General features: G+C 46.0%; 1 protein-coding gene across 1 annotated transcript in view; it reads right to left on the minus strand.

Annotated features, from left to right (window-relative positions):
• Positions 1-19,073, minus strand: part of ANKAR (ankyrin and armadillo repeat containing) — a 1,190,398-nt gene that overhangs the window by 143,328 nt on the left and 1,027,997 nt on the right. Inside the window, exon 26 of the mRNA XM_085646861.1 lies at positions 1,194-1,303. Coding sequence (XP_085502987.1) covers positions 1,194-1,303 — 110 coding nt within the window. The remainder of the gene's footprint in view (positions 1-1,193; positions 1,304-19,073) is intronic.

Here is a 19,073-nt window from a genome sequence, read left to right on the forward strand (position 1 = left end):
TTCTTCGTTTTTCAATATTACATGCTGATTTAAGAAACGGTCTATTTGGAAATTCAGTTTTTTTTACTATGAGTTAAAGTAATTTTAAGAGGAAAAAACCTCAAGGCATCATAAGTTAAAAGACCATTTACCAGAACTCTAAACGTTTCCATAGAATTAAAAAAAAATATCCGATTTTTACCCTGGTCCTACCGATCATGTGTTTCCTATTCTAGTGGTATATATGCCTCATGGGCTCATTCACAGATATTTGAGCATGTAGGATTACTCCCATGTTTGAGGACAATTTCTGACTCATGAGATTCACAAAATTCCATGAAGTAGTTTTGTCAATCTAGAAATTGTAGATTTATAAAAGTACTCCTTCTCTATATTTAATCTGGTTAGGCAGACAATGCATTAAATGTTTTTATTTTTCTCCACATGTGAAATATTTTTTTCTGTGGAGAAACTCTTTGCGCTGTTACTCAATTAAATTTCAGTTTAATCCTCTCCCATTCCAGCACTAGAAACACAGTAACGCCAGCCTTTTTTCAGGAAAAACTTTACAATCGATTTAATGATAACATTTTGATAGCCCACAATTTTTGGTGTTTGTGCAATGAATGTTTCATGAAAGATAAATAAAATAAACAGGTTAAAGCTGAGGTTGGGGTTATGTTAAAGTTTGGGATCAGGATTGAAATTTATATTAGGGTAATTGGAGATAATAAACCAGTACAAAATTTTCCTTCATTCTAAAATGCATAATCCAGACATTGCATTCTTTCGGCACAACTGTCCAGGTCTTACTCGATGATTTCCGTGTGGGGAAAAAATGCCATGTCCATGCAAAGTTTATAAACAACAATAATCCCCGTTTCAGGTGCAAACACCTTTTTCATCTGAATTAGGATTACCACTGGAAATGTGGGTTTTAGTGTGATGAATATTTAAGGCTACAAAATATGGCCTATGAAAAACATGTAGAACAATTTAAGATTATCTTAAAAATAGTTTCTAAAATGTGGATAGAATAGACCTTAAGGGAACCTTATGAAACAGATTTGGCTTTTCCAAAAAGCCATACATGCTATCACAATATTTTGACCAAAACATATAATTTCCATCCAACATTGTGAATTATGCACATTTGAAAATGTTATTTCAAAATGGTATAATGCCGTTTATTTAATCAAACTTTATTTTAGTACCTCCTCATCGTCTGAGTACAAACGGCGTGTAAGGGACTCTATGGTCCCAAGTGTAGTGAATGCATCAGGTATTCCAGCTCTAGTATGAGACAGACTGGAAATCAGCTCTCCTACAAAAAACACAATTATTGGTAAAACTTCAGATTGTAGGTTCCTCCAAAATCAATGATGGTAATATTAGTATTACTAATATGAACTAAACATATGTATGCATTGGCAAAAGCAAGATCAAAAACTAAAATCAACATTAACTTTTTACAATGCAAGAGATCCAACATAGCATATAGAACCCTATATTTCAGTGTAAACCACAAAAATAAAATGAGATTTTATATGGAACATTAGAAATAACATATAGTGCACTTTTTTGAAATATATATATATTTTTAACCTGTTTTTATTAAGAATTTTAACCGTATGGTACATTAGATGCCATTGCACATGTTAACTGCACAGTAGAAAAGAACATGCAGCATCTCATAATCAACAATAGAGTGCATAAGTATCCTGCTCTTGGACCAATATTACAAGTCAAAGATCCCATCTCACTACTATCATAATATAACAGTGTCTCATATCCATACACGGTGCATTATGTCTGAGATTGAACCACCAAGAGAAAACAAAGAAACCATCAACAGTGGTGACAGCAGACGATGCGGTCCGGGAACGTCCACAGCGCTAACCGGGATGAAAGAGAAACAGGAATTGGGCCCTTGAGTCTACAAAAAAGGGTCAACAGGTGTCCCTGTATGGGGGTAATAAGAGTGAGAGGGAGGAAAGAAGCAGGGCAGGAGGTGGAGGGGCATCCCTGTGTGCTGAAGGGCATCACTTGCCCAGTGCCACTTAGACCCCGCAACCCAGGACAGCCATCTCATTTCACGTTAATACCCCCAGACCTCCCCTGGGGAGCTTAAGTGCACCCACCTGCATAATCCCTACAGGCGATCCCACCTCTCCGCACACTCCCCAACCCCTACAGGCTCCACTATATATCATTCAATCATTCGGGGACTCAACCTCATGGGACTTCAGGTATGTAGTGGATTTCACAGTCCGAGGAGCACATTCCCTGGCATTCATCCATTATCAGTTTGCCCAGCATGTCCCCCCAAATCTCCAAGTCACACTCCGTATTCTCATCGGTATAGACCTGGTGGAGCTGTCGCTCCTCAGGTACTCCCCATTCACTCAGGTCTGCCCTCCAGTTATGTGGTTGGAGGGGGCTGAACGCGTCCAGTGTATTGCAATTGCTAATATAAGCCCCAACAGGGCAAACTTATGGAGCATCCGCGACCCAGTTTGTGGGGTGGTACAGTGTTTAATCGAGGGCTCAATATGGATCCTCGTAATGTCCCGCAAACTCCTTAGTATTTCAGTCCAATAATCTTGCAGTTTTATCTTGAAGTAATTTGAAGGAACGTCACATGTTTCTGGCCATACCTAGAGCACACCAACAGTGCGCTGCATTGATGCGTGGCAGTCGCTGAGGTGTCAGATAGATGCGATTGAGATAGTGAAACTGCGTGAGCTTGAAGCAGGTGTTGCAGGCAACCTCACAAACCTGCGCGAATGCTCAGCGCCACTCCCCCTCAGTGAGAGGCAGCTGCAGGTCTACCAGCCATCTGTCGCTGATTTTCTTTACGTCGACTGTGCAGTCAGCCTTCAGAGCTTTATATATGTGAAATATTGAGCCCCTAGTGGTGCCCGAGTTTAGCAGCAAGCCTCAATGTATGTACGGCTCATCCGGAAAAGTCACCCACAGCTCGCAGGTGGTGCTGGAGACTTTCGCATATTGAGGGAACGGACCAGATGATAGTCGATAACATTCCCTCGCATCTTCGAATGAGAGGAAAGCACCATTAAAATATAGATCCCCACGTCTTGTATCTGACGAGAACCGCGTAAAAACTGTAAGGGAACTGCCGAGCATTCGGGGCCCTACAGAAATCCAAAGAAACTGCCCGTTCCCAAACCCCTGCGACCTGGCAAACTATAAATGGGTAATCAGGAGGGACCTGCATACCCGTCAATAAATATCTCTTGAGGTCAACCTGGTGGCCCCATTTTGCCAACAAGGCTTTCTCAGTATTGGGACCCTCAGTACACCACTGCACTGCATATTGCAATAACCATGCAAAATAATAGAGGCGCAGGTCTGGAAGACCCAGGCTTCCAGACTCAAAGTCTAATTTCAGTACATCCAGCTTCACCCTACTGCGTCCACCAGCCCACACCAGAGAAACCAAGAGACTATCCAAAATATTGAAGGTAGTACGTGGAATGCAGAAAAGGGAGTTCTGAAGGACATAGAGACCGCACTGGAGTGGAACCATTTTGCTGAGGGCCACTCGCCACATTTTAGAAAGGGGGAGGCGGTTTCAAAATTATACCACACAGTTAGACAGGTCAGGCAATCTAGTCTGTCCCAAATATCACCCATCCAACGTTGCACACACAATAGGGTCATATGATGTCCAACTAATGGGGGTTCCTGTCCCTGTAGGTCTGCCAATACCTTCTCTGCATCGGTGAGGTCTCTCTTGAGCCGCCATCTTGCGCTGTCACTCTGCACAGCCACTCACTACCTATCATCACATTGAACTCACCCCCCTCCAGTCCGTTATTTGAGGCGGATAGCCAACTAGTCTTGAAATACCCAGCAATCACCTCCCGTAGTTTCTCCCAGAACAGGGTATCTCTAAGCATTTCTGGTCGGAGACGCCACAGAGGGACTCTTGATCAGTCTCCACCCACACTCCCAACAGCACAGGGGCATGGTATGATAGGAAACAACCCAGGGCGCATGTCTGCAGCACAGTGGCCACCAGGGTATAACAGGTACTCCAGGGTACATCGCTCGCCACACGTCAACACAGCGCAAACGGTCCATTTCTGTACGCAGTGAATAAGTCATGTGAGGTTTAATATGCAACCCTTGGGGATGTCTATCCAAAGAACCATAAAGCACACAATTAAAGTCTACAGCTCATAATAGAGGCAATTCCTACATATGGGAGCAGTTTTTCTTCCAGTTCCAAATGAAACCCACCATCGTCCACATTCAGGGCATAGAAATTCCGGGGGCAAACCTCTAACCCATTGAACATACCATGTACCAGGATATACCACCCCTCAACGTCTGCTGTAAAGCCTTGTACCCGAAAGGGGACCTGTGGGGCCACCTAAACTATCACACCCAGGGCATAAGTAGAATATGTGGCAGAGCATCTGGCCGCTTGTATTGCTTCGCACTCCCAGATAATAGAAAATACCGCCCTCCCACACGGAGGCTCAAACATGACGAAACAATATATTTTGGCGTCACTCTGCAGGATACGAAGATCTGATTTAAAAATAATAAGGGGAAATTGTTGTCTATAATGTTAATGTTTTCATTTGCAGAATACCAGATGCCAACTAAGTTATTGCGGTGGGAAGGTGCCTCTAATGCATGTTTAACAGATGAGAGGCAAGCACAGATACTTAAAGGTTTCCAGGATCTTTCTTTTCAAGGGGGAAACGACTTGGTATTTCAGAGGGGAGAACTGGTGTCATTTTGAATGCATTGCACAGCATGTATGAAAAATGTGGGCAGTCAGAAAAAGAACTTAATGAAATACAGAAGCGGTTAATTGAAGTTGAACAAAATTCAGACCTGTTACAGTTTGAAAATAAATCATTGAAAAAAGAGTTGCAAATGTGCCAAGCAGCTCAAGAAACATGGGGCATGACACAGTTTATATTACCAGACTGTTTAGATAGCCAGAGTGAGTCGCTGATGAAGAATGTGGTTTGAGGCGAGCTGCAGGTTAATTTACAATGCTCACAGGAGTTTTAATTAATTCTTTGGAGGACTTTCCTGAACCAGAAATTAATGTATTTTGGATAGATTTCAGCAAATACCGGAGCACGATATGATAGCATGCCTTGCACGTTTGTTTGAATTAGAAGCTTCTGAAGTCATGTTGAATCGAGAAAATGTAGCACAGTTACATGCACTCAGCTTTGACTGTGACGAAGAGAAGATAAACAAATCAGCCTGTTAGAATTACTGATTGTTGGTTGCAGTTACAATTCAGGCTCGTCAGTGAGTGACAAACCTTGCTTTCTGAAATTAGAAATGATGAAAAATTCTATTTTTAAACATGACTCTAAGTGGGGAGAGAAACTGCAATGTGCTTTTGAATCTGCAAAAGAGGCTATACAATGTGCTTCAGAAGTGAGGCCAATACAGAAAGGAGACATTGAGTTACATATGACAGTTCAGGGGCAGTGTGCCACTTGGAGTATGTGGGAAAAACAAGAAACGAAGAGGGTGCTCTTGGGCTTTTGGATTAAAACATTCAAATGGTGGATAATGTTTTATTTCCTTTGAAAAATAGTTGCTAGTGTTTCAATGCACTTTGACAGACACAGGGCAGACACAGTTGCTTTTGAATTGTGCTCTGACAGACACTGGGCAGATACAGGTGCTTTTGTGTTTTTGCACGCTGACAGACACTGGGCAGATTAATTTCGAACTTTCTCGAATACAATGGCTGATGAAGAATTCCCCTGAGTTATACAGAACAGGTAATGCACAAGAAGCAAATGTGATCAAGCGGTACATACAGGTAGAAACTGCAGTTTTGCATGAACAGTTGGTGCAGATCCCAATAGAAAATCCAGGGGTGGTGTTTGAGGTGCCTGAGACACAGGATTCCCAGGTGACGTGCAAAAAGGAGTTGTGGCAAGAGATTTGAGAAATGTTACTGGAAAGCACAGCTTCTGTGCATCATGTAGACGCTCATTGTTCCATACATTTACTAGAGAGAACCTCTAATTCCCTTGCAGAGGAAAAGGCTATATTCTTGGAGGCAGAGGTGGAGACGCACGATTCTAATTTGGTGGGCATGACTAAGTGCGAGCACGTAGGAGAGAAAGACACTACTAACAGGTGGGCAGAGAATGAAGGGATGCATATTCCCCTAGACTTACTTAGAATTGTGAGTTCTATTTGTTGTATGCACAGCACAGACCAGTCCCACAGATGGTGAAGGGCCAGTTGGAGAACGGAATTTACCAGCACAGATAGGACAGATGGATTGCCTTGAGCTCATGCCAAATAATCAAGGGTGTACTTATTCAGCAGTGTATGGAGAGATAGTCAGGAAGGGGACTGCACTAACTGATCAAAGGGAAGGCAAGTTTGACTCCACTACCAAGAATTTAGAGTTCTCAGATAATTCCCCAGAACCAGCAGAGAACCATGCAAACCATGCAAACAGAAAAGATAAAACTTTGCCATCAGACCCAAAACAGAAAAAGGAGAACGTATGCTTTTTTGAAAAATGTTTTTTGCAACAAGAGTGATGATTTTTTTTTTAGATCATACTGCGACATGTACCTGATATCCCTGTCCTGTGTGTGGGTGCCTTTGCCTGAGTGGGGCCGTAAGGATGTGGGACGCCCCAACCCTGAAGTGACCACGTAGGTAGCTCTGGCTGACACCGTTGCCAACATCCTTTGGTTGAATCAACAAGATAATTTTAATTATAGCAAGAAGGCTGTGTACCTTTCCCACAGAAGGATATTTTTCATTCAATCCAGAGAGTTACAGGAGAAGCTGTGGAGTTTGTAGAAGAAGATTTGAGATTCCTTTATTTTTAAGCAAAATATATGATTGGATGCTTCAATAGTAGAAGTTCCAGAGTTAGCCGTTTATAACACTAGGAGCATCAATGAGTTAACATGTTTGATTTTATTTGTGCATTCATTTTGTGTATTCGTCATACATTTATTCCTGTAGCTGAGTTATTATCAGATATACATGATCTATTTTAGATTATGTAATACGTTATCAGATATGCATGAGATATTTTAGATGAAGTAATATGTTACATGCTCTTATAATGTCACTGTTTTAATGTGTGCTTCATTTTACATTCATGTTTCACTTAAGAAGTTGGTTTTTGCTATGTATGTTATGATAGTCAAATGTCATGAGGTGGAATGTAGTGCTAGAAGCACTCCTATATATTGAAACCACGTGATGACATTTGACTACAATTGTTTTAATTGACGTTTGGTGTTTTACTTTATCCTGGCTTGAATGTCCTGCATGTGCACGTTTCTTTGAAGATTTCTTTCGTATCTCTTTGTAGTTTTAGAGTCAGAGCTTTCAGAGAGTAGGACAGCCTTGCCAGAAACAGAACATGTGGGATGTGTATTTGAAAGCATGAGAGAGAGAGAGAGAGAGAGAGAGAGTCGTGTGGAATGTACTTCTTGGTCTCGAAGTGCAGTGTTATGAACAGTGGGTCTCAAATGTGCATTATGTTGTACATTGGGAGATGACGTGCTCAGTGCTATAGGTAGAGGTGCACAAATGTGCATTTTGTTGTACATTGGGAAGTATTATGAAGTTCTTGCTATTGGCTTTGTCCTCATGCCATCTTGAATTCTTACTTTGTCATCTAGCTTGAGCTTTTGCGCACACAGGCCGGCCCCCAGATTACTCAAATTGTTTAGGCTATTCATGTTCAATGTTGCTTTAGGCCTTCATAAGCTTTGCTGGGATAATTTGTGGGAAGTGTTGGATGCTTTTGCCCGGAGGGGTGGCTCTCTAAAGCACACTCGCGCGGATTGCTAGCGCTTTTTAGCCTTTTCTAGTGTTCTTATTTACTGCGCTCTCTCTCCTTGCTGGGTGATAGGACTCTCCCCTTACCTGCACATAATATTGGAGATTCACCGCTCTTTTAGCGGGTCCGGGCTCCCTGGTAGTTTGAATCTGCAGCGCTCCGATTTTGGGCGCCATTTTGGGTTGGGCAGTGGCGCTCTGGTAGCGCCATCTTGTAGCGTCCTTCTGGGACTGGGAGGACCTTATCTGGAGGACCTATTTAAGGCGGTTCTTGGGTGTGCTTGTCCTCGTTGGATGCTTTTGCCCGGAGGGGTGGCTCTCTAAAGCACGCTCGCGCAGATTGCTAGCGCTTTTTAGCCTTTTCTAGTGTTCTTATTTACTGCGCTCTCTCTCCTTGCTGGGTGATAGGACTCCCCCCTTACCTGCACATAATTTTGGAGATTCACCGCTCTTTTAGCGGGTCCGGGCTCCCTGGTAGTTTGAATCCGCAGCGCTCCGATTTTGGGCGCCATTTTGGGTGGGCAGTGGCGCTCTGGTAGCGCCATCTTGTAGCGTCCTTCTGGGACTGGGAGGACCTTATCTGGAGGACCTATTTAAGGCGGTTCTTGGGTGTGCTTGTCCTCGTTGGATGCTTTTGCCCGGAGGGGTGGCTCTCTAAAGCACGCTCGCGTGGATTGCTAGCGCTTTTTAGCCTTTTCTAGTGTTCTTATTTACTGCGCTCTCTCTCCTTGCTGGGTGATAGGACTCCCCCCTTACCTGCACATAATATTGGAGATTCACCGCTCTTTTAGCGGGTCCGGGCTCCCTGGTAGTTTGAATCTGCAGCGCTCCGATTTTGGGCGCCATTTTGGGTTGGGCAGTGGCGCTCTGGTAGCGCCATCTTGTAGCGTCCTTCTGGGACTGGGAGGACCTTATCTGGAGGACCTATTTAAGGCGGTTCTTGGGTGTGCTTGTCCTCGTTGGATGCTTTTGCCCGGAGGGGTGGCTCTCTAAAGCACGCTCGCGCGGATTGCTAGCACTTTTTAGCCTTTTCTAGTGTTCTTATTTACTGCGCTCTCTCTCCTTGCTGGGTGATAGGACTCCCCCCTTACCTGCACATAATATTGGAGATTCACCGCTCTTTTAGCGGGTCCGGGCTCCCTGGTAGTTTGAATCTGCAGCGCTCCGATTTTGGGCGCCATTTTGGGTTGGGCAGTGGCGCTCTGGTAGCGCCATCTTGTAGCGTCCTTCTGGGACTGGGAGGACCTTATCTGGAGGACCTATTTAAACCGTTCCTTCTAGCGCAGCGGGATCGTTCAGCGGGGTTGCCCTCGCTTTTGCCTGAGTCTTGCCAGAGTCCTGCCCGTCTGCGTCCGTCAGCGTTCCGGAGGCGGCGTATCGGCGAGAGTGCCTGGCTGTAAGTCCTTGCTCGGGTAATATGATTTGTTATACTGCTAGGGAACTACGTGCGTTGCAAAGCTTTTCTTGTGCTTGCCGCTCCGTGTTCCCGGGCCGTTACAGAGGTAAACGGTTGTGCCCTGCCTGTGGCTGGTCGCCAGGTTTTGCCCCGGCCGCTCCTTTACGGAGAGATGAGGTCTGCATTAAACATCTCTGCTTAATGCTGAATACAAGATCGGTAGGGAAGCACGCCTTGGAGATCTTTGATCTCCTTGTTAGAGAGAATCCACTCTGTCTCCTGCTGACAGAAACTTGGTTGGGGGAGACGTCCAATCCGGATATTAGGGCAGCTTTTCCTCCTGATTATACAATCTTTCGTCAGGACAGAGTGAAAGGCAGGGGAGGAGGGGTGGCGGTAGTAGTGAAAAAGTCAGCTACCTGCTCTATCGCTTCTTTGAAGACCATTGCAGGAGCGGAATCCCTTGCCTTTACTATCAGATTAACCCCCTCATCAAGCTCTGAAAGGGCTACTGGTATATAGATCTCCTGGACCAGTGGGCTCTTTTTTTGATGATCTTCAGGGGGCCGTATCTGGTATGGCATTAAGTACGGAGCATTGTCTTCTGGCAGGAGATTTTAATTTTCATATGGACGATGACAATGATCCGGATGCTAAAAAACTGCTCGATATTACGGCTCCTCTCGGTCTTGTCCCTTTTTTGGTTGGTTCCACACACGACAAGGGTCATACTTTAGATCAGGTTTTCTCCTCGGTTCCTCTTGTTGATGTGGAGCTTCTTCCGGTGCTCTGGACCGACCATAGATTGGCCAGATTTGGTGTATTGGGTGGCGAAAAATTATTCAGCAGCGCCCCCAGACAGCATGGCACTGTTCAAAGGGCTCTGCATAGAGTCACACCCGAGCTGCTGGCTCAGGCTGCTATAGACCATCCCTGCCCCCTTACAGGGGATTTAGAGCAGGATGTGGAGTCCTTGCAGGGATGGCTGTTGGAGAGGCTGAACGATCTGGCCCCCGCAATGGCCCCTCGGGATAGGGCTAAGAGGGTCTCAGCCCCATGGTTCACGAAGGCATTGTGTGCTACTCGTGCGCAGTGTAAGGTCGCCGAGAGGGCATGGCGCCTTCGCTATGACCCGGAAGCTAGATCGGCTTATAGGATAATGATTAAATCCTATCATCAGGATATTCTCCGGGAGAAAAAGGAATATCTGGCCAGGAGGATTGAGACTGCCTCCAACTCTTGTAAAGAGATCTTTACTGTGGTAAGGGAGTTTACGGCGCCTAGATCCTACGTGGCCAACAGTGTTCCATTGGAGCGCTGGGTCTGCGATCTGGCCAAATTTTTCACGGATAAAATAAAATCTATCCAGGACTCTTTCCCAGTGAGGTCTGTGGAGGTGTGTTCCAGTCCGATGGCCGGATTGTCCTTCCCGCCCGCGCAGGGTGCGGTTTTTGCTGAGTTTCCTCCTGTCTCGGCCGATGCTTCTCTTGCTCTACTGGCCAACCTTAAATCGGGCTCACCATTGGATTCTTGTCCTGCCAAATTTTTGGCCAAGATGGCGGCCGTGGTTAACCCACTAGTCAACCCTTTGGTGAATCTTTCCCTGAGGGAGGGGAGGGTTCCAGTGCCATGGAAAAGAGCTATGGTGATCCCCCTCCTCAAAAAGCCTGGGTTGGACTCGGAGGTCTTGGCCAATTATAGGCCGATTTCCCTTTTGCCGGCCTTGGCTAAGATCACAGAGAAGCATGTACATGGTGTTCTCTCCAGCTTTCTCGAATCCAATGATTTGTTCCATCCATCGCAGTCCGGTTTCCGTCCTAATTTAAGCACGGAGACGGCACTGCTGGAAGTGTCGGAAATCATCAGGGAGACACTGGATTCTGGAGGAAGGGTCATGCTCGTCATGCTGGATTTGTCGGCGGCCTTTGACACCGTCCCCCATGAGGTGCTCCTCTCCAGACTTTATGACATCGGTCTGAGGGGGACGGTGTTCAATTGGTTTACATCTTTTCGCGAAGGCCGCCGACAAACGGTCTGGGCCTCTCCGAGGTCCGCCGAGATGTCGCCATTGGGAGTCGGTGTTCCACAGGGTTCTGTGTTGAGCCCGACTCTCTTTAACATCTTTATGACACCTTTGGCGGCACTGGTGGAGTCCTCCGGGGCCCGGATCGTATCCTACGCTGATGACACTCAACTGCTTTTCACGTGTGGGAAAGGCCAGGCTTTTGATGGAGAGAACATCCGGGGTTGCTTGGAGTTGGTCTTTGGCTGGTTCCAGCGAAACGGCCTTAAGGCAAACTCCAGTAAATCGGAGGTGCTGTTCTTCAGCTGCTCTCTGGACCCTGATTGGCAGGCCTGGTGGCCATTAGGTATGGATTGCCCTGTCCAGGCATCGCTTGTGGCTAAGAATCTGGGAGGGAAGGTTGACAATAATTTGTCACTGAGCTCACATATTTCTGGCCTGGTGGGTACCTGCTTTGGTATGCTTAAGATGCTCCGGAAGTTCCTGCCTTTACTCTCAGAAGAGCACAGAAAGATCACTGTGCAAGCCTTGATAGGCTCGAGATTGGACTATGAGAACGTCCTTTATGTAGGTCTTCCGGAATATCTGGTTCAGCGGCTGCAGGTTGTGCAGAACACCGCGGCCCGGGCCATCTTTGGCCTTCATAGGCGAGCGAGAGCTTCGGGTCTGGTGCGATCGCTTCATTGGTTACCTATCCGGAAGCGGATTATGTTTAAAGCACTGACCCTGGCGCATAAAGCGCTATTTGGCACCGGAGCGAGGTATCTACAGCAGAGATTGTCTTTCTATCGCCCAGTTAGATCTCTGCGGTCGGAATCTTTGTTTCTCGCGGTGGTTCCTCGGGTGAGGAAGGCCCGCACTGGGGGTCGCTCTTTTAGTTTGAGGGCCCCTCAGTTGTGGAACTCTCTGCCTTTGGACCTACGGTCCTCTTCTTCTCTCCTTCTGTTTAGGAAGAGCCTCAAGACGTGGCTTTTTAACCTGTAGGGTGACTTTGTCTTTTTTTGTCTTTTTTTCTTTAGTCTGTTTTTATGTTTTCGGTTTTACTGAGCTGCCTCGATAAAGCGCCGGGACACTCCACGGAGTAGCCGTGCGCTATAGAAATAAAAGTTTAACATAACATAACATAACATAACAGGTGTGCTTGGTACCTTTCAGAGCAGAGATTGTTGTTGCCAGAGAAATGTGTGGAATGTACAGCTCTGTCTTGGAGTCAAAATACAGGGGCCTGGCCAGCTTCTGTCTTGACCTTGACATAGACCAGTATGGTCAGCTCAGTTGTTCATAACAGAAGAAAGGGGGTGAGGTTTCTAGAACCTTCTCCTCAAGTTGGGTAAAGGTATGAAAGAAAGGAAACCTTGGCGTTTAGATGGGAGCTCGCTTGTGGGGCAGATGTGTCATAACAAGGGAACTTGGGTCCCAATCGAAAATCCTGCCTGGGCTGTCAAAGGACTCCTCCAGCTTGAGTTGGCAAGGATGTAGAGTGAACGATCAGTGAAGTGTTTTGTTTCTGAGTATTGACTTTGTGACGTGTGAGTGAGTTTGTGTGCATGTCCAAGTCTCCAGAGGTTATAATCATCTGAGGTGTTGTCATTGTGTTGTGTGAGTGTCTGTGTGCACATCCAAGTCTTCAGTGGTTGTATTCATCTGATGTATTTAGTGTATATATCTTTCAGATTTCTTGCAGCGGACATCCAGCATTATCTGCTTGTGTTTCATTTAACAGTTGCATTTGCCTACTTATTATTGCTTGCATATATACATATATATCTCTATATATATTTGAATGTTGTTCATTTGACATCTGGGGCAGTCTTTTTGTTACAGAGTGTTGCATAAATAAAACCCCATGCCTTATCCTGTAAACAGTCTTTGATGTGTCTCCTTTTATAAAAGTGAAATCCCTTTCCAGGTGTTGTGTTGTTTTTATTGCTTTGTCATGTTTGAGCCTCTGTGTAGGAGGGCGGTATTTTCTATTATTTGGTAGTGCAAAGCAATACACCGCTTCATTTCTTATGAATCTTCTGGACCTCTGAGACCGACAAGTATGTCTCCTGTAGTATTGCAACCTGTATACCATGTCTACAAAGATAGGTCTACATCTGGTAATGCTTCACAAACCAGTTAAGCCCTCTAACATTTATGGCCAAGAGCTTAAATTGACCCATTCCCCCAGGTCACATCTCCCCCCATCCCATTTCACCGAACCCCGCTTTCACTGCCACCAATAACTGCAACTCTACCAATGAGAACTCTCACCCACTCGGTAAACACATTAAAAATAACTCGTGCCTCTCCACTTATCATTTGCACCCTCGACCCCTATCCTAGAAAAGAGGGGAAAAACAATAAAAAATAAGTGCTGGCCAGTTACCCCACCCACCTAACGAAGGCTAGGTACTGGAAAACGAATATAAAACAAGGGAATGAATATCGTCACAATCACACACTGACCACTGGTCACAAGCATTCCAATTTCAGGCAATGCAATAGCAAGTGTCTGGGGGGAGAAGCGCATCGGTACCGGCCAAACTCAGAACCATCCAGCAGCACATCCCCCATCCTGACTATCGTCATACTCTCTCCTCACTCACTTGTGCGACACGCACAACTACTGCATTACCCACTGCTGCATTACACTGGCTTCCACTACACCATATACGCATACCCTCATGCAAACTACCAAGCACACCTGCTGCAAAGAAGAATAGTGGGGGGGTGGACATGCCCATATTCCAGATGCCCATCACTCGCATACCTGTCCCAGCCCAGTATCTGAATCATGAATAAAGTTCAGACCACAAAATGCACATATTCTCTCATAGCTCCTTCCCTTAATGTCCAAGCACATGATCCACACCATCCCCCACATCCAGAAGCGGACCTCCCTCCAGCCCCCCAATGTCCTCAGGTGTCTGCAGACTGAGGAGTCTCTTCCACTATATCAGCAACACTGATGTCCGTGTTAGAGGCAGTTACCTCCTTCTTGAGAGCTCTTGCAGTCTCTCTTTTGGATCTTAATTGCGAGGGGCCCATATGATGGAGTCGTACTCCTCATAGGGTGACCAGACGTTCCGGATTTCCTGGGACTTTCCCGGCGTTCAGAGGACTGTCCCGGAGTCCTGATGCTTTCTTTAATTTTAAATACATGTCCAGATTTTTGGGTCAAAGGTCAATTCAGCCTGCAAAAGAGATCTAAAAGGTATGCTTTCGTTAAATAGTTTATCTGTTTCAGTTGCTTCTGTGATGCAGCAGAAGGGAGACAAAGTGGAAGGCAGGGGGACTCAGGGTAGAAGCTAGAAGTCTAGTCATAACTAATGTTCTGTAAGTTTACCTTGTAAATATATATTTATATTATTATTCTTTTTTTTTTACAATGCTACAAGTAAGGGTGAAGGCTTACAAAGGGTGCTCCGCCAGCACTCGCAAGGCCAGAAAACAACCATCATCTCTCACCTGAAGCCAATCCCAAGCCGCTGCAGGCATTGTGAAAAAGTGAGCTTGATCACCATAAAGTACCTTCAGTTTGGCTGGGTATAGGAGCATGTACTGGAGACCCATCGCCTTCAACCTTTGTTTCACCCCCTTGAAGGATGTTCTCATCAGTTTGACTAGACAAGTGTAATCGGGAAATATATGAATGACATGTTTCTCAAAGGTGGGGTCACCATCACGGTGGGTCAGCTTTAAGGACATTGCAAGGTCCTTTTAGTTGAGGAATATTGCGATAAGAGTACAGAACGGTGCCCCATCGGGGGCAACGGGGCGAGGGCCCGATAATCCCGTTCAATCACAAACAAGGGGGACAGGTCAGCAGCGGGAAGAGCCACTGTAATCCACTTCTCCAGAAAGGGTTTAGGCATCGCATCTTCCACCCCCCACTGGGAATCCCACATAACAAAGATTACACCTCAATGAGTGTCCCTCTGCCCTATGGTCAAGAGTCGCCGTCTTTGCCATTGATAAATCAGTCAGTGCAGCTTTCAAGGTGGACACCTCCCCCTGCAATTCAGTCACATTCTGCATTGTGGTCAGGTATCTCTCTGCCACCACACGCGGTCAACTTGTAGGAGACCGACATCCAGGGAGACAGCATCTATTTTAGCCTGTACTGCTGCACTCAATGCCTCTATGGCTGCAAGTATCTGTGCACTGGTGGGATCCGGTGGGTGACCCTGCTCCTCCAGTGGGACCCCTCGGGCCAGGTCACCCTTAGTTGGCACCCCATGCACTGTGTATTGGTCCATCTTGGTCTGCTGTGCCCCTTGCTATGGTCTGTCTTTCCCCATTCCCGGAGTGGGGAAGCACGGGGCCACCAAGGCACTGCAGGCGACGTCTGGAGAAATTGGAGCCCAACATTATGGAATTGTGATGCTCCAAGTAGGGGGTGAGAGTTCCCCCCCCCTCAAAACAGAAGTCGGAAAACACAGGACGGCACTCCCCAGTGAATGCTCAAATCAGCGAGGCGAGCTGTGTGCATCAGGCAGAGCAATGGCAATGCGTAACCATTAGAGAGGGGGGCAATAAGGCAGCACTCCATCAAGTGGAGATGTCCAGAGGGAAAGAGCAGCACGCGACCCCCAGCGGGCAAGGGATAGTCAGTGAACTGGCCCCCTGAGTATTTGCTGAGTACTCACTGTGGGATCGAGGGCTGCACGCTGGACACAAGGAGCACAGGTCCGTTGTCCTTCAGCTGCCCCCCATGCAAGCAGTCATCAGGGTGGCTCACTAATCAGGGAGAACAATGCCCACGAGAGCAGGACCCATCTGACTCCTCCAGGAGGCCCCAAAGGGGGACCCCCTCTTAACCAGCTCTGAGCTCCGGCACCCCGAAACCAGATCCACAATCTTGCGGCCCTTCAAAGGTGCAGAGTGATGCACGGGGCCCATGGGGGTGGGTCCACGCAGTCCCAAGAGTGCAGCCCCACGGACTAGGGCAACAATCCACCCGATAGGGCTCCAGTCTATCAGCAGGGGCAGGCAATGCTGACAAATCCAGGCAAGAACTCCTATCCGTCGATGGTCCAAGCAAGGCCAGTTCAGGAATCGTCACTCCAGGCGCCCAGCAGCAGGAGGCAGTACCCCCTGTCCAACCCAGCACCAGGCACAAGGAGGGGGGGAAGGACCCAGGCGGCTCCATGGCACAGCTGCATGTCCTCAAGGTGGAGCCCCACACCAGGCACCGCTGGCACTCCCCGATCCCCACCTGAAGGGAGATATGATCACTGGTTATCTTTAATGAGGTGTCGCGACCGCCTTTCATGTGTAGTGGCAGCTCCAGGAACCTCCTAGGCCTCCAGGCCCCAGCCGCTGCCACATCTAGCGGCACATCAGCAGAAAGGTCTCAGCACCGCCCGCCACTGCAGGCGACGTGCTGGCTCCGGCAATCCAAGAAAGCAGGAGGGGGTGAGAAAGTCAGCAGCACATGGCCAAGCCCAGGTCCTCCAATCAGGGGTCTCGTGAACCTGGCCAACAGGAAGGGCGCTCAGGTAGGGGCAGTTGCAGGCCTTAAATGTGCCCTAGTGGCAATAATTGGCGCAGGGGGCCCATCTGCTCTAACATGGCACCCCTGCACAGCCCCCACATGTGTCAGCAATGGGGGAATGGTATCTGGGCCGGTGGTGGCAGGATGAGCTACAGAACTGGAGGATTATTATAGGGCCAGCCTCGGACCTCCTTAAAGTGCGTTCAGTGCAGCTGCTACCTTAGCCACGCCCCCATTCAAAATATTAGTAGCACAAAACGATTCCACTTTTCGACTGCATTATTATGTAAACGTTCCAGAAAAAAAATGCAGAAAATATGTCACTTACACATTTTTATTTTATTTTCTACAGTTTTTTATAAGGAACACTTGTAAAACAAGATTTCTATCTATCATTATTAATTGAAAAGCAAATCAAAAAAGCGTAGAATAAAATCTTCAAACTGAAGCCCTTTTCTGCTGCACAAAAGGCCTGCTATCAACATAAGGGATGCAGCATGAAGTTCCCATGATCTTATATCTACTTGAACAAGAGGGTGTCACATTTTCAAACGTTTCACTTATACTTCAGTTTCATATCATTTGAGATATTTACCCTTGATTGATGGGAGAAAAAGTGGGCAAATGGGAAAAGCCTTACAGCATTTTTGGGCATTTTAATGCTTGTGCTTATCAACCAACAACTAATCAAATAATAAGGAAACATTTCTTGTAATCCTGCTTCTGTAATTGTAGTAATCTTCACTGACATCATAAACAATTGAATAGTCCTGCATGTGTGCAGGCTCATAAAACAATTTTGTAACATAGACATATATTTATCTTCGTATTTAAATGCTGATAAAATATGCAGCCTATCAAAGGCTAAATTATCTGAATTTCATTTATTTTATTTCAAAAATATGTCTGAATAAATTTTAGAATGTAATTAAAAATAACATTGAAGCATAACTCTAACTCTTAAAAGGAAAACATGAAAATTGAATGGGAAAAGCAGCAGCGATGTAAAGCTCAAACTTGACACTGTCTCTCTCTCTAAGGAGCGATGGCTTCCATTTCCCATCATACCTTTCATTAGCAGTCACTTCAGTTCTTTTTGACAGGGATTTAGGAAATCCTAATTTATACTTTATACCTTCCACTATCCATCACCCAAGAGGAGACTGGTTTGTTTTTAACTTAAATGAATCTATGGTGCAGAAGTAGGATTATAAGTATGCAATGCTTAACAGAATATCATTGATAATCGAAGACACCTGTATAGAGTTTAAAGACCTTCCTCTCAGAATGGTGCAACAGTGTGGAGGATGGAGAAATATTCTGTAGCACAATATGAAACTCTGAACCAAATACATATCTTATTTCTTAACTATCAGTTCTGAAGTCAAAATCTAGGCAGCATTGTTTAGTTCCAGTGTCAGTTTGCCTCTTGTGAAATAAGCTTTTAGCGTGCCTGGAAATTACTTATTTATTAACTGCTAACATGGCATTTAGAAAGTAAGGCAATCTGCCAGTACCCACTGGTCAGATACAGGGTGCTCAAGCATTTTGCAGCACCTAACCAATCCAAAAGCTCATTCGCTCTGGGGACTAGATCAGCATTAGTTTCAATTACCTCATGGAGGGTTCAGTAGCCCACACAGAACCGGAAGACAGTACACCCTAGCTCTGGTACTGGCACCTCAGGACTAACCATAGATTATGAGATCTCTCAATGACCCCTATGTTCAACATTGTGGCAACTTCCGCCCTAATTGATCCCTAAAACATGGTCAGACATTCTGTACATTCTTCCCCTCACTGGCAGATTGTTTCCATTGTCTATATTATGCACAGACTAGTGGCAGACCTTGAGTAAATGGGAAGAGGTTGGAAAACTATCCAAACACCTATCTATAGTTTCTGTGCCAATCAGGCGTTAACTCAGGGGCTGCCTGACCCCCTTCCGCAGTGCCACCCTTATATAATTATGCAGCAAGTCAGGAAGATACTCACTGTCTTCTTAAACTTCCTCTCTCATAGTCATGACATTTACTGTGTAACCTCTCCGGCGATAAGGCTTCAGCCTGTTCACATGGAATACCCTTTTGGGTAAGCTTGTGGCACCTGTGTCCACCAAGTAGGTAATTCCAAAAAACCTTCTGAACTACCTTGAATGGCCCACATCATTTGTCATCCAAAGCCCTGGGACAATTAGGCTTCAGCACCATCACCTTCTGACCTTCTTGATACCCAATCAATGTAGCTTTCTGGTCGTACCACTCCTCCATCAGAGCTTGACTAGCCTGAGGGTTTTCCTTTGCTTGGCTCATGTATTGCACCATCAACTTCCCAGGGCCAATCATATATTCCATCAAATT

The sequence above is a fragment of the Triturus cristatus genome, chromosome 3_2 (genome assembly GCF_964204655.1).
Source record: "Triturus cristatus chromosome 3_2, aTriCri1.1, whole genome shotgun sequence".
In the NCBI taxonomy this organism is placed as follows: domain Eukaryota; kingdom Metazoa; phylum Chordata; class Amphibia; order Caudata; family Salamandridae; genus Triturus; species Triturus cristatus.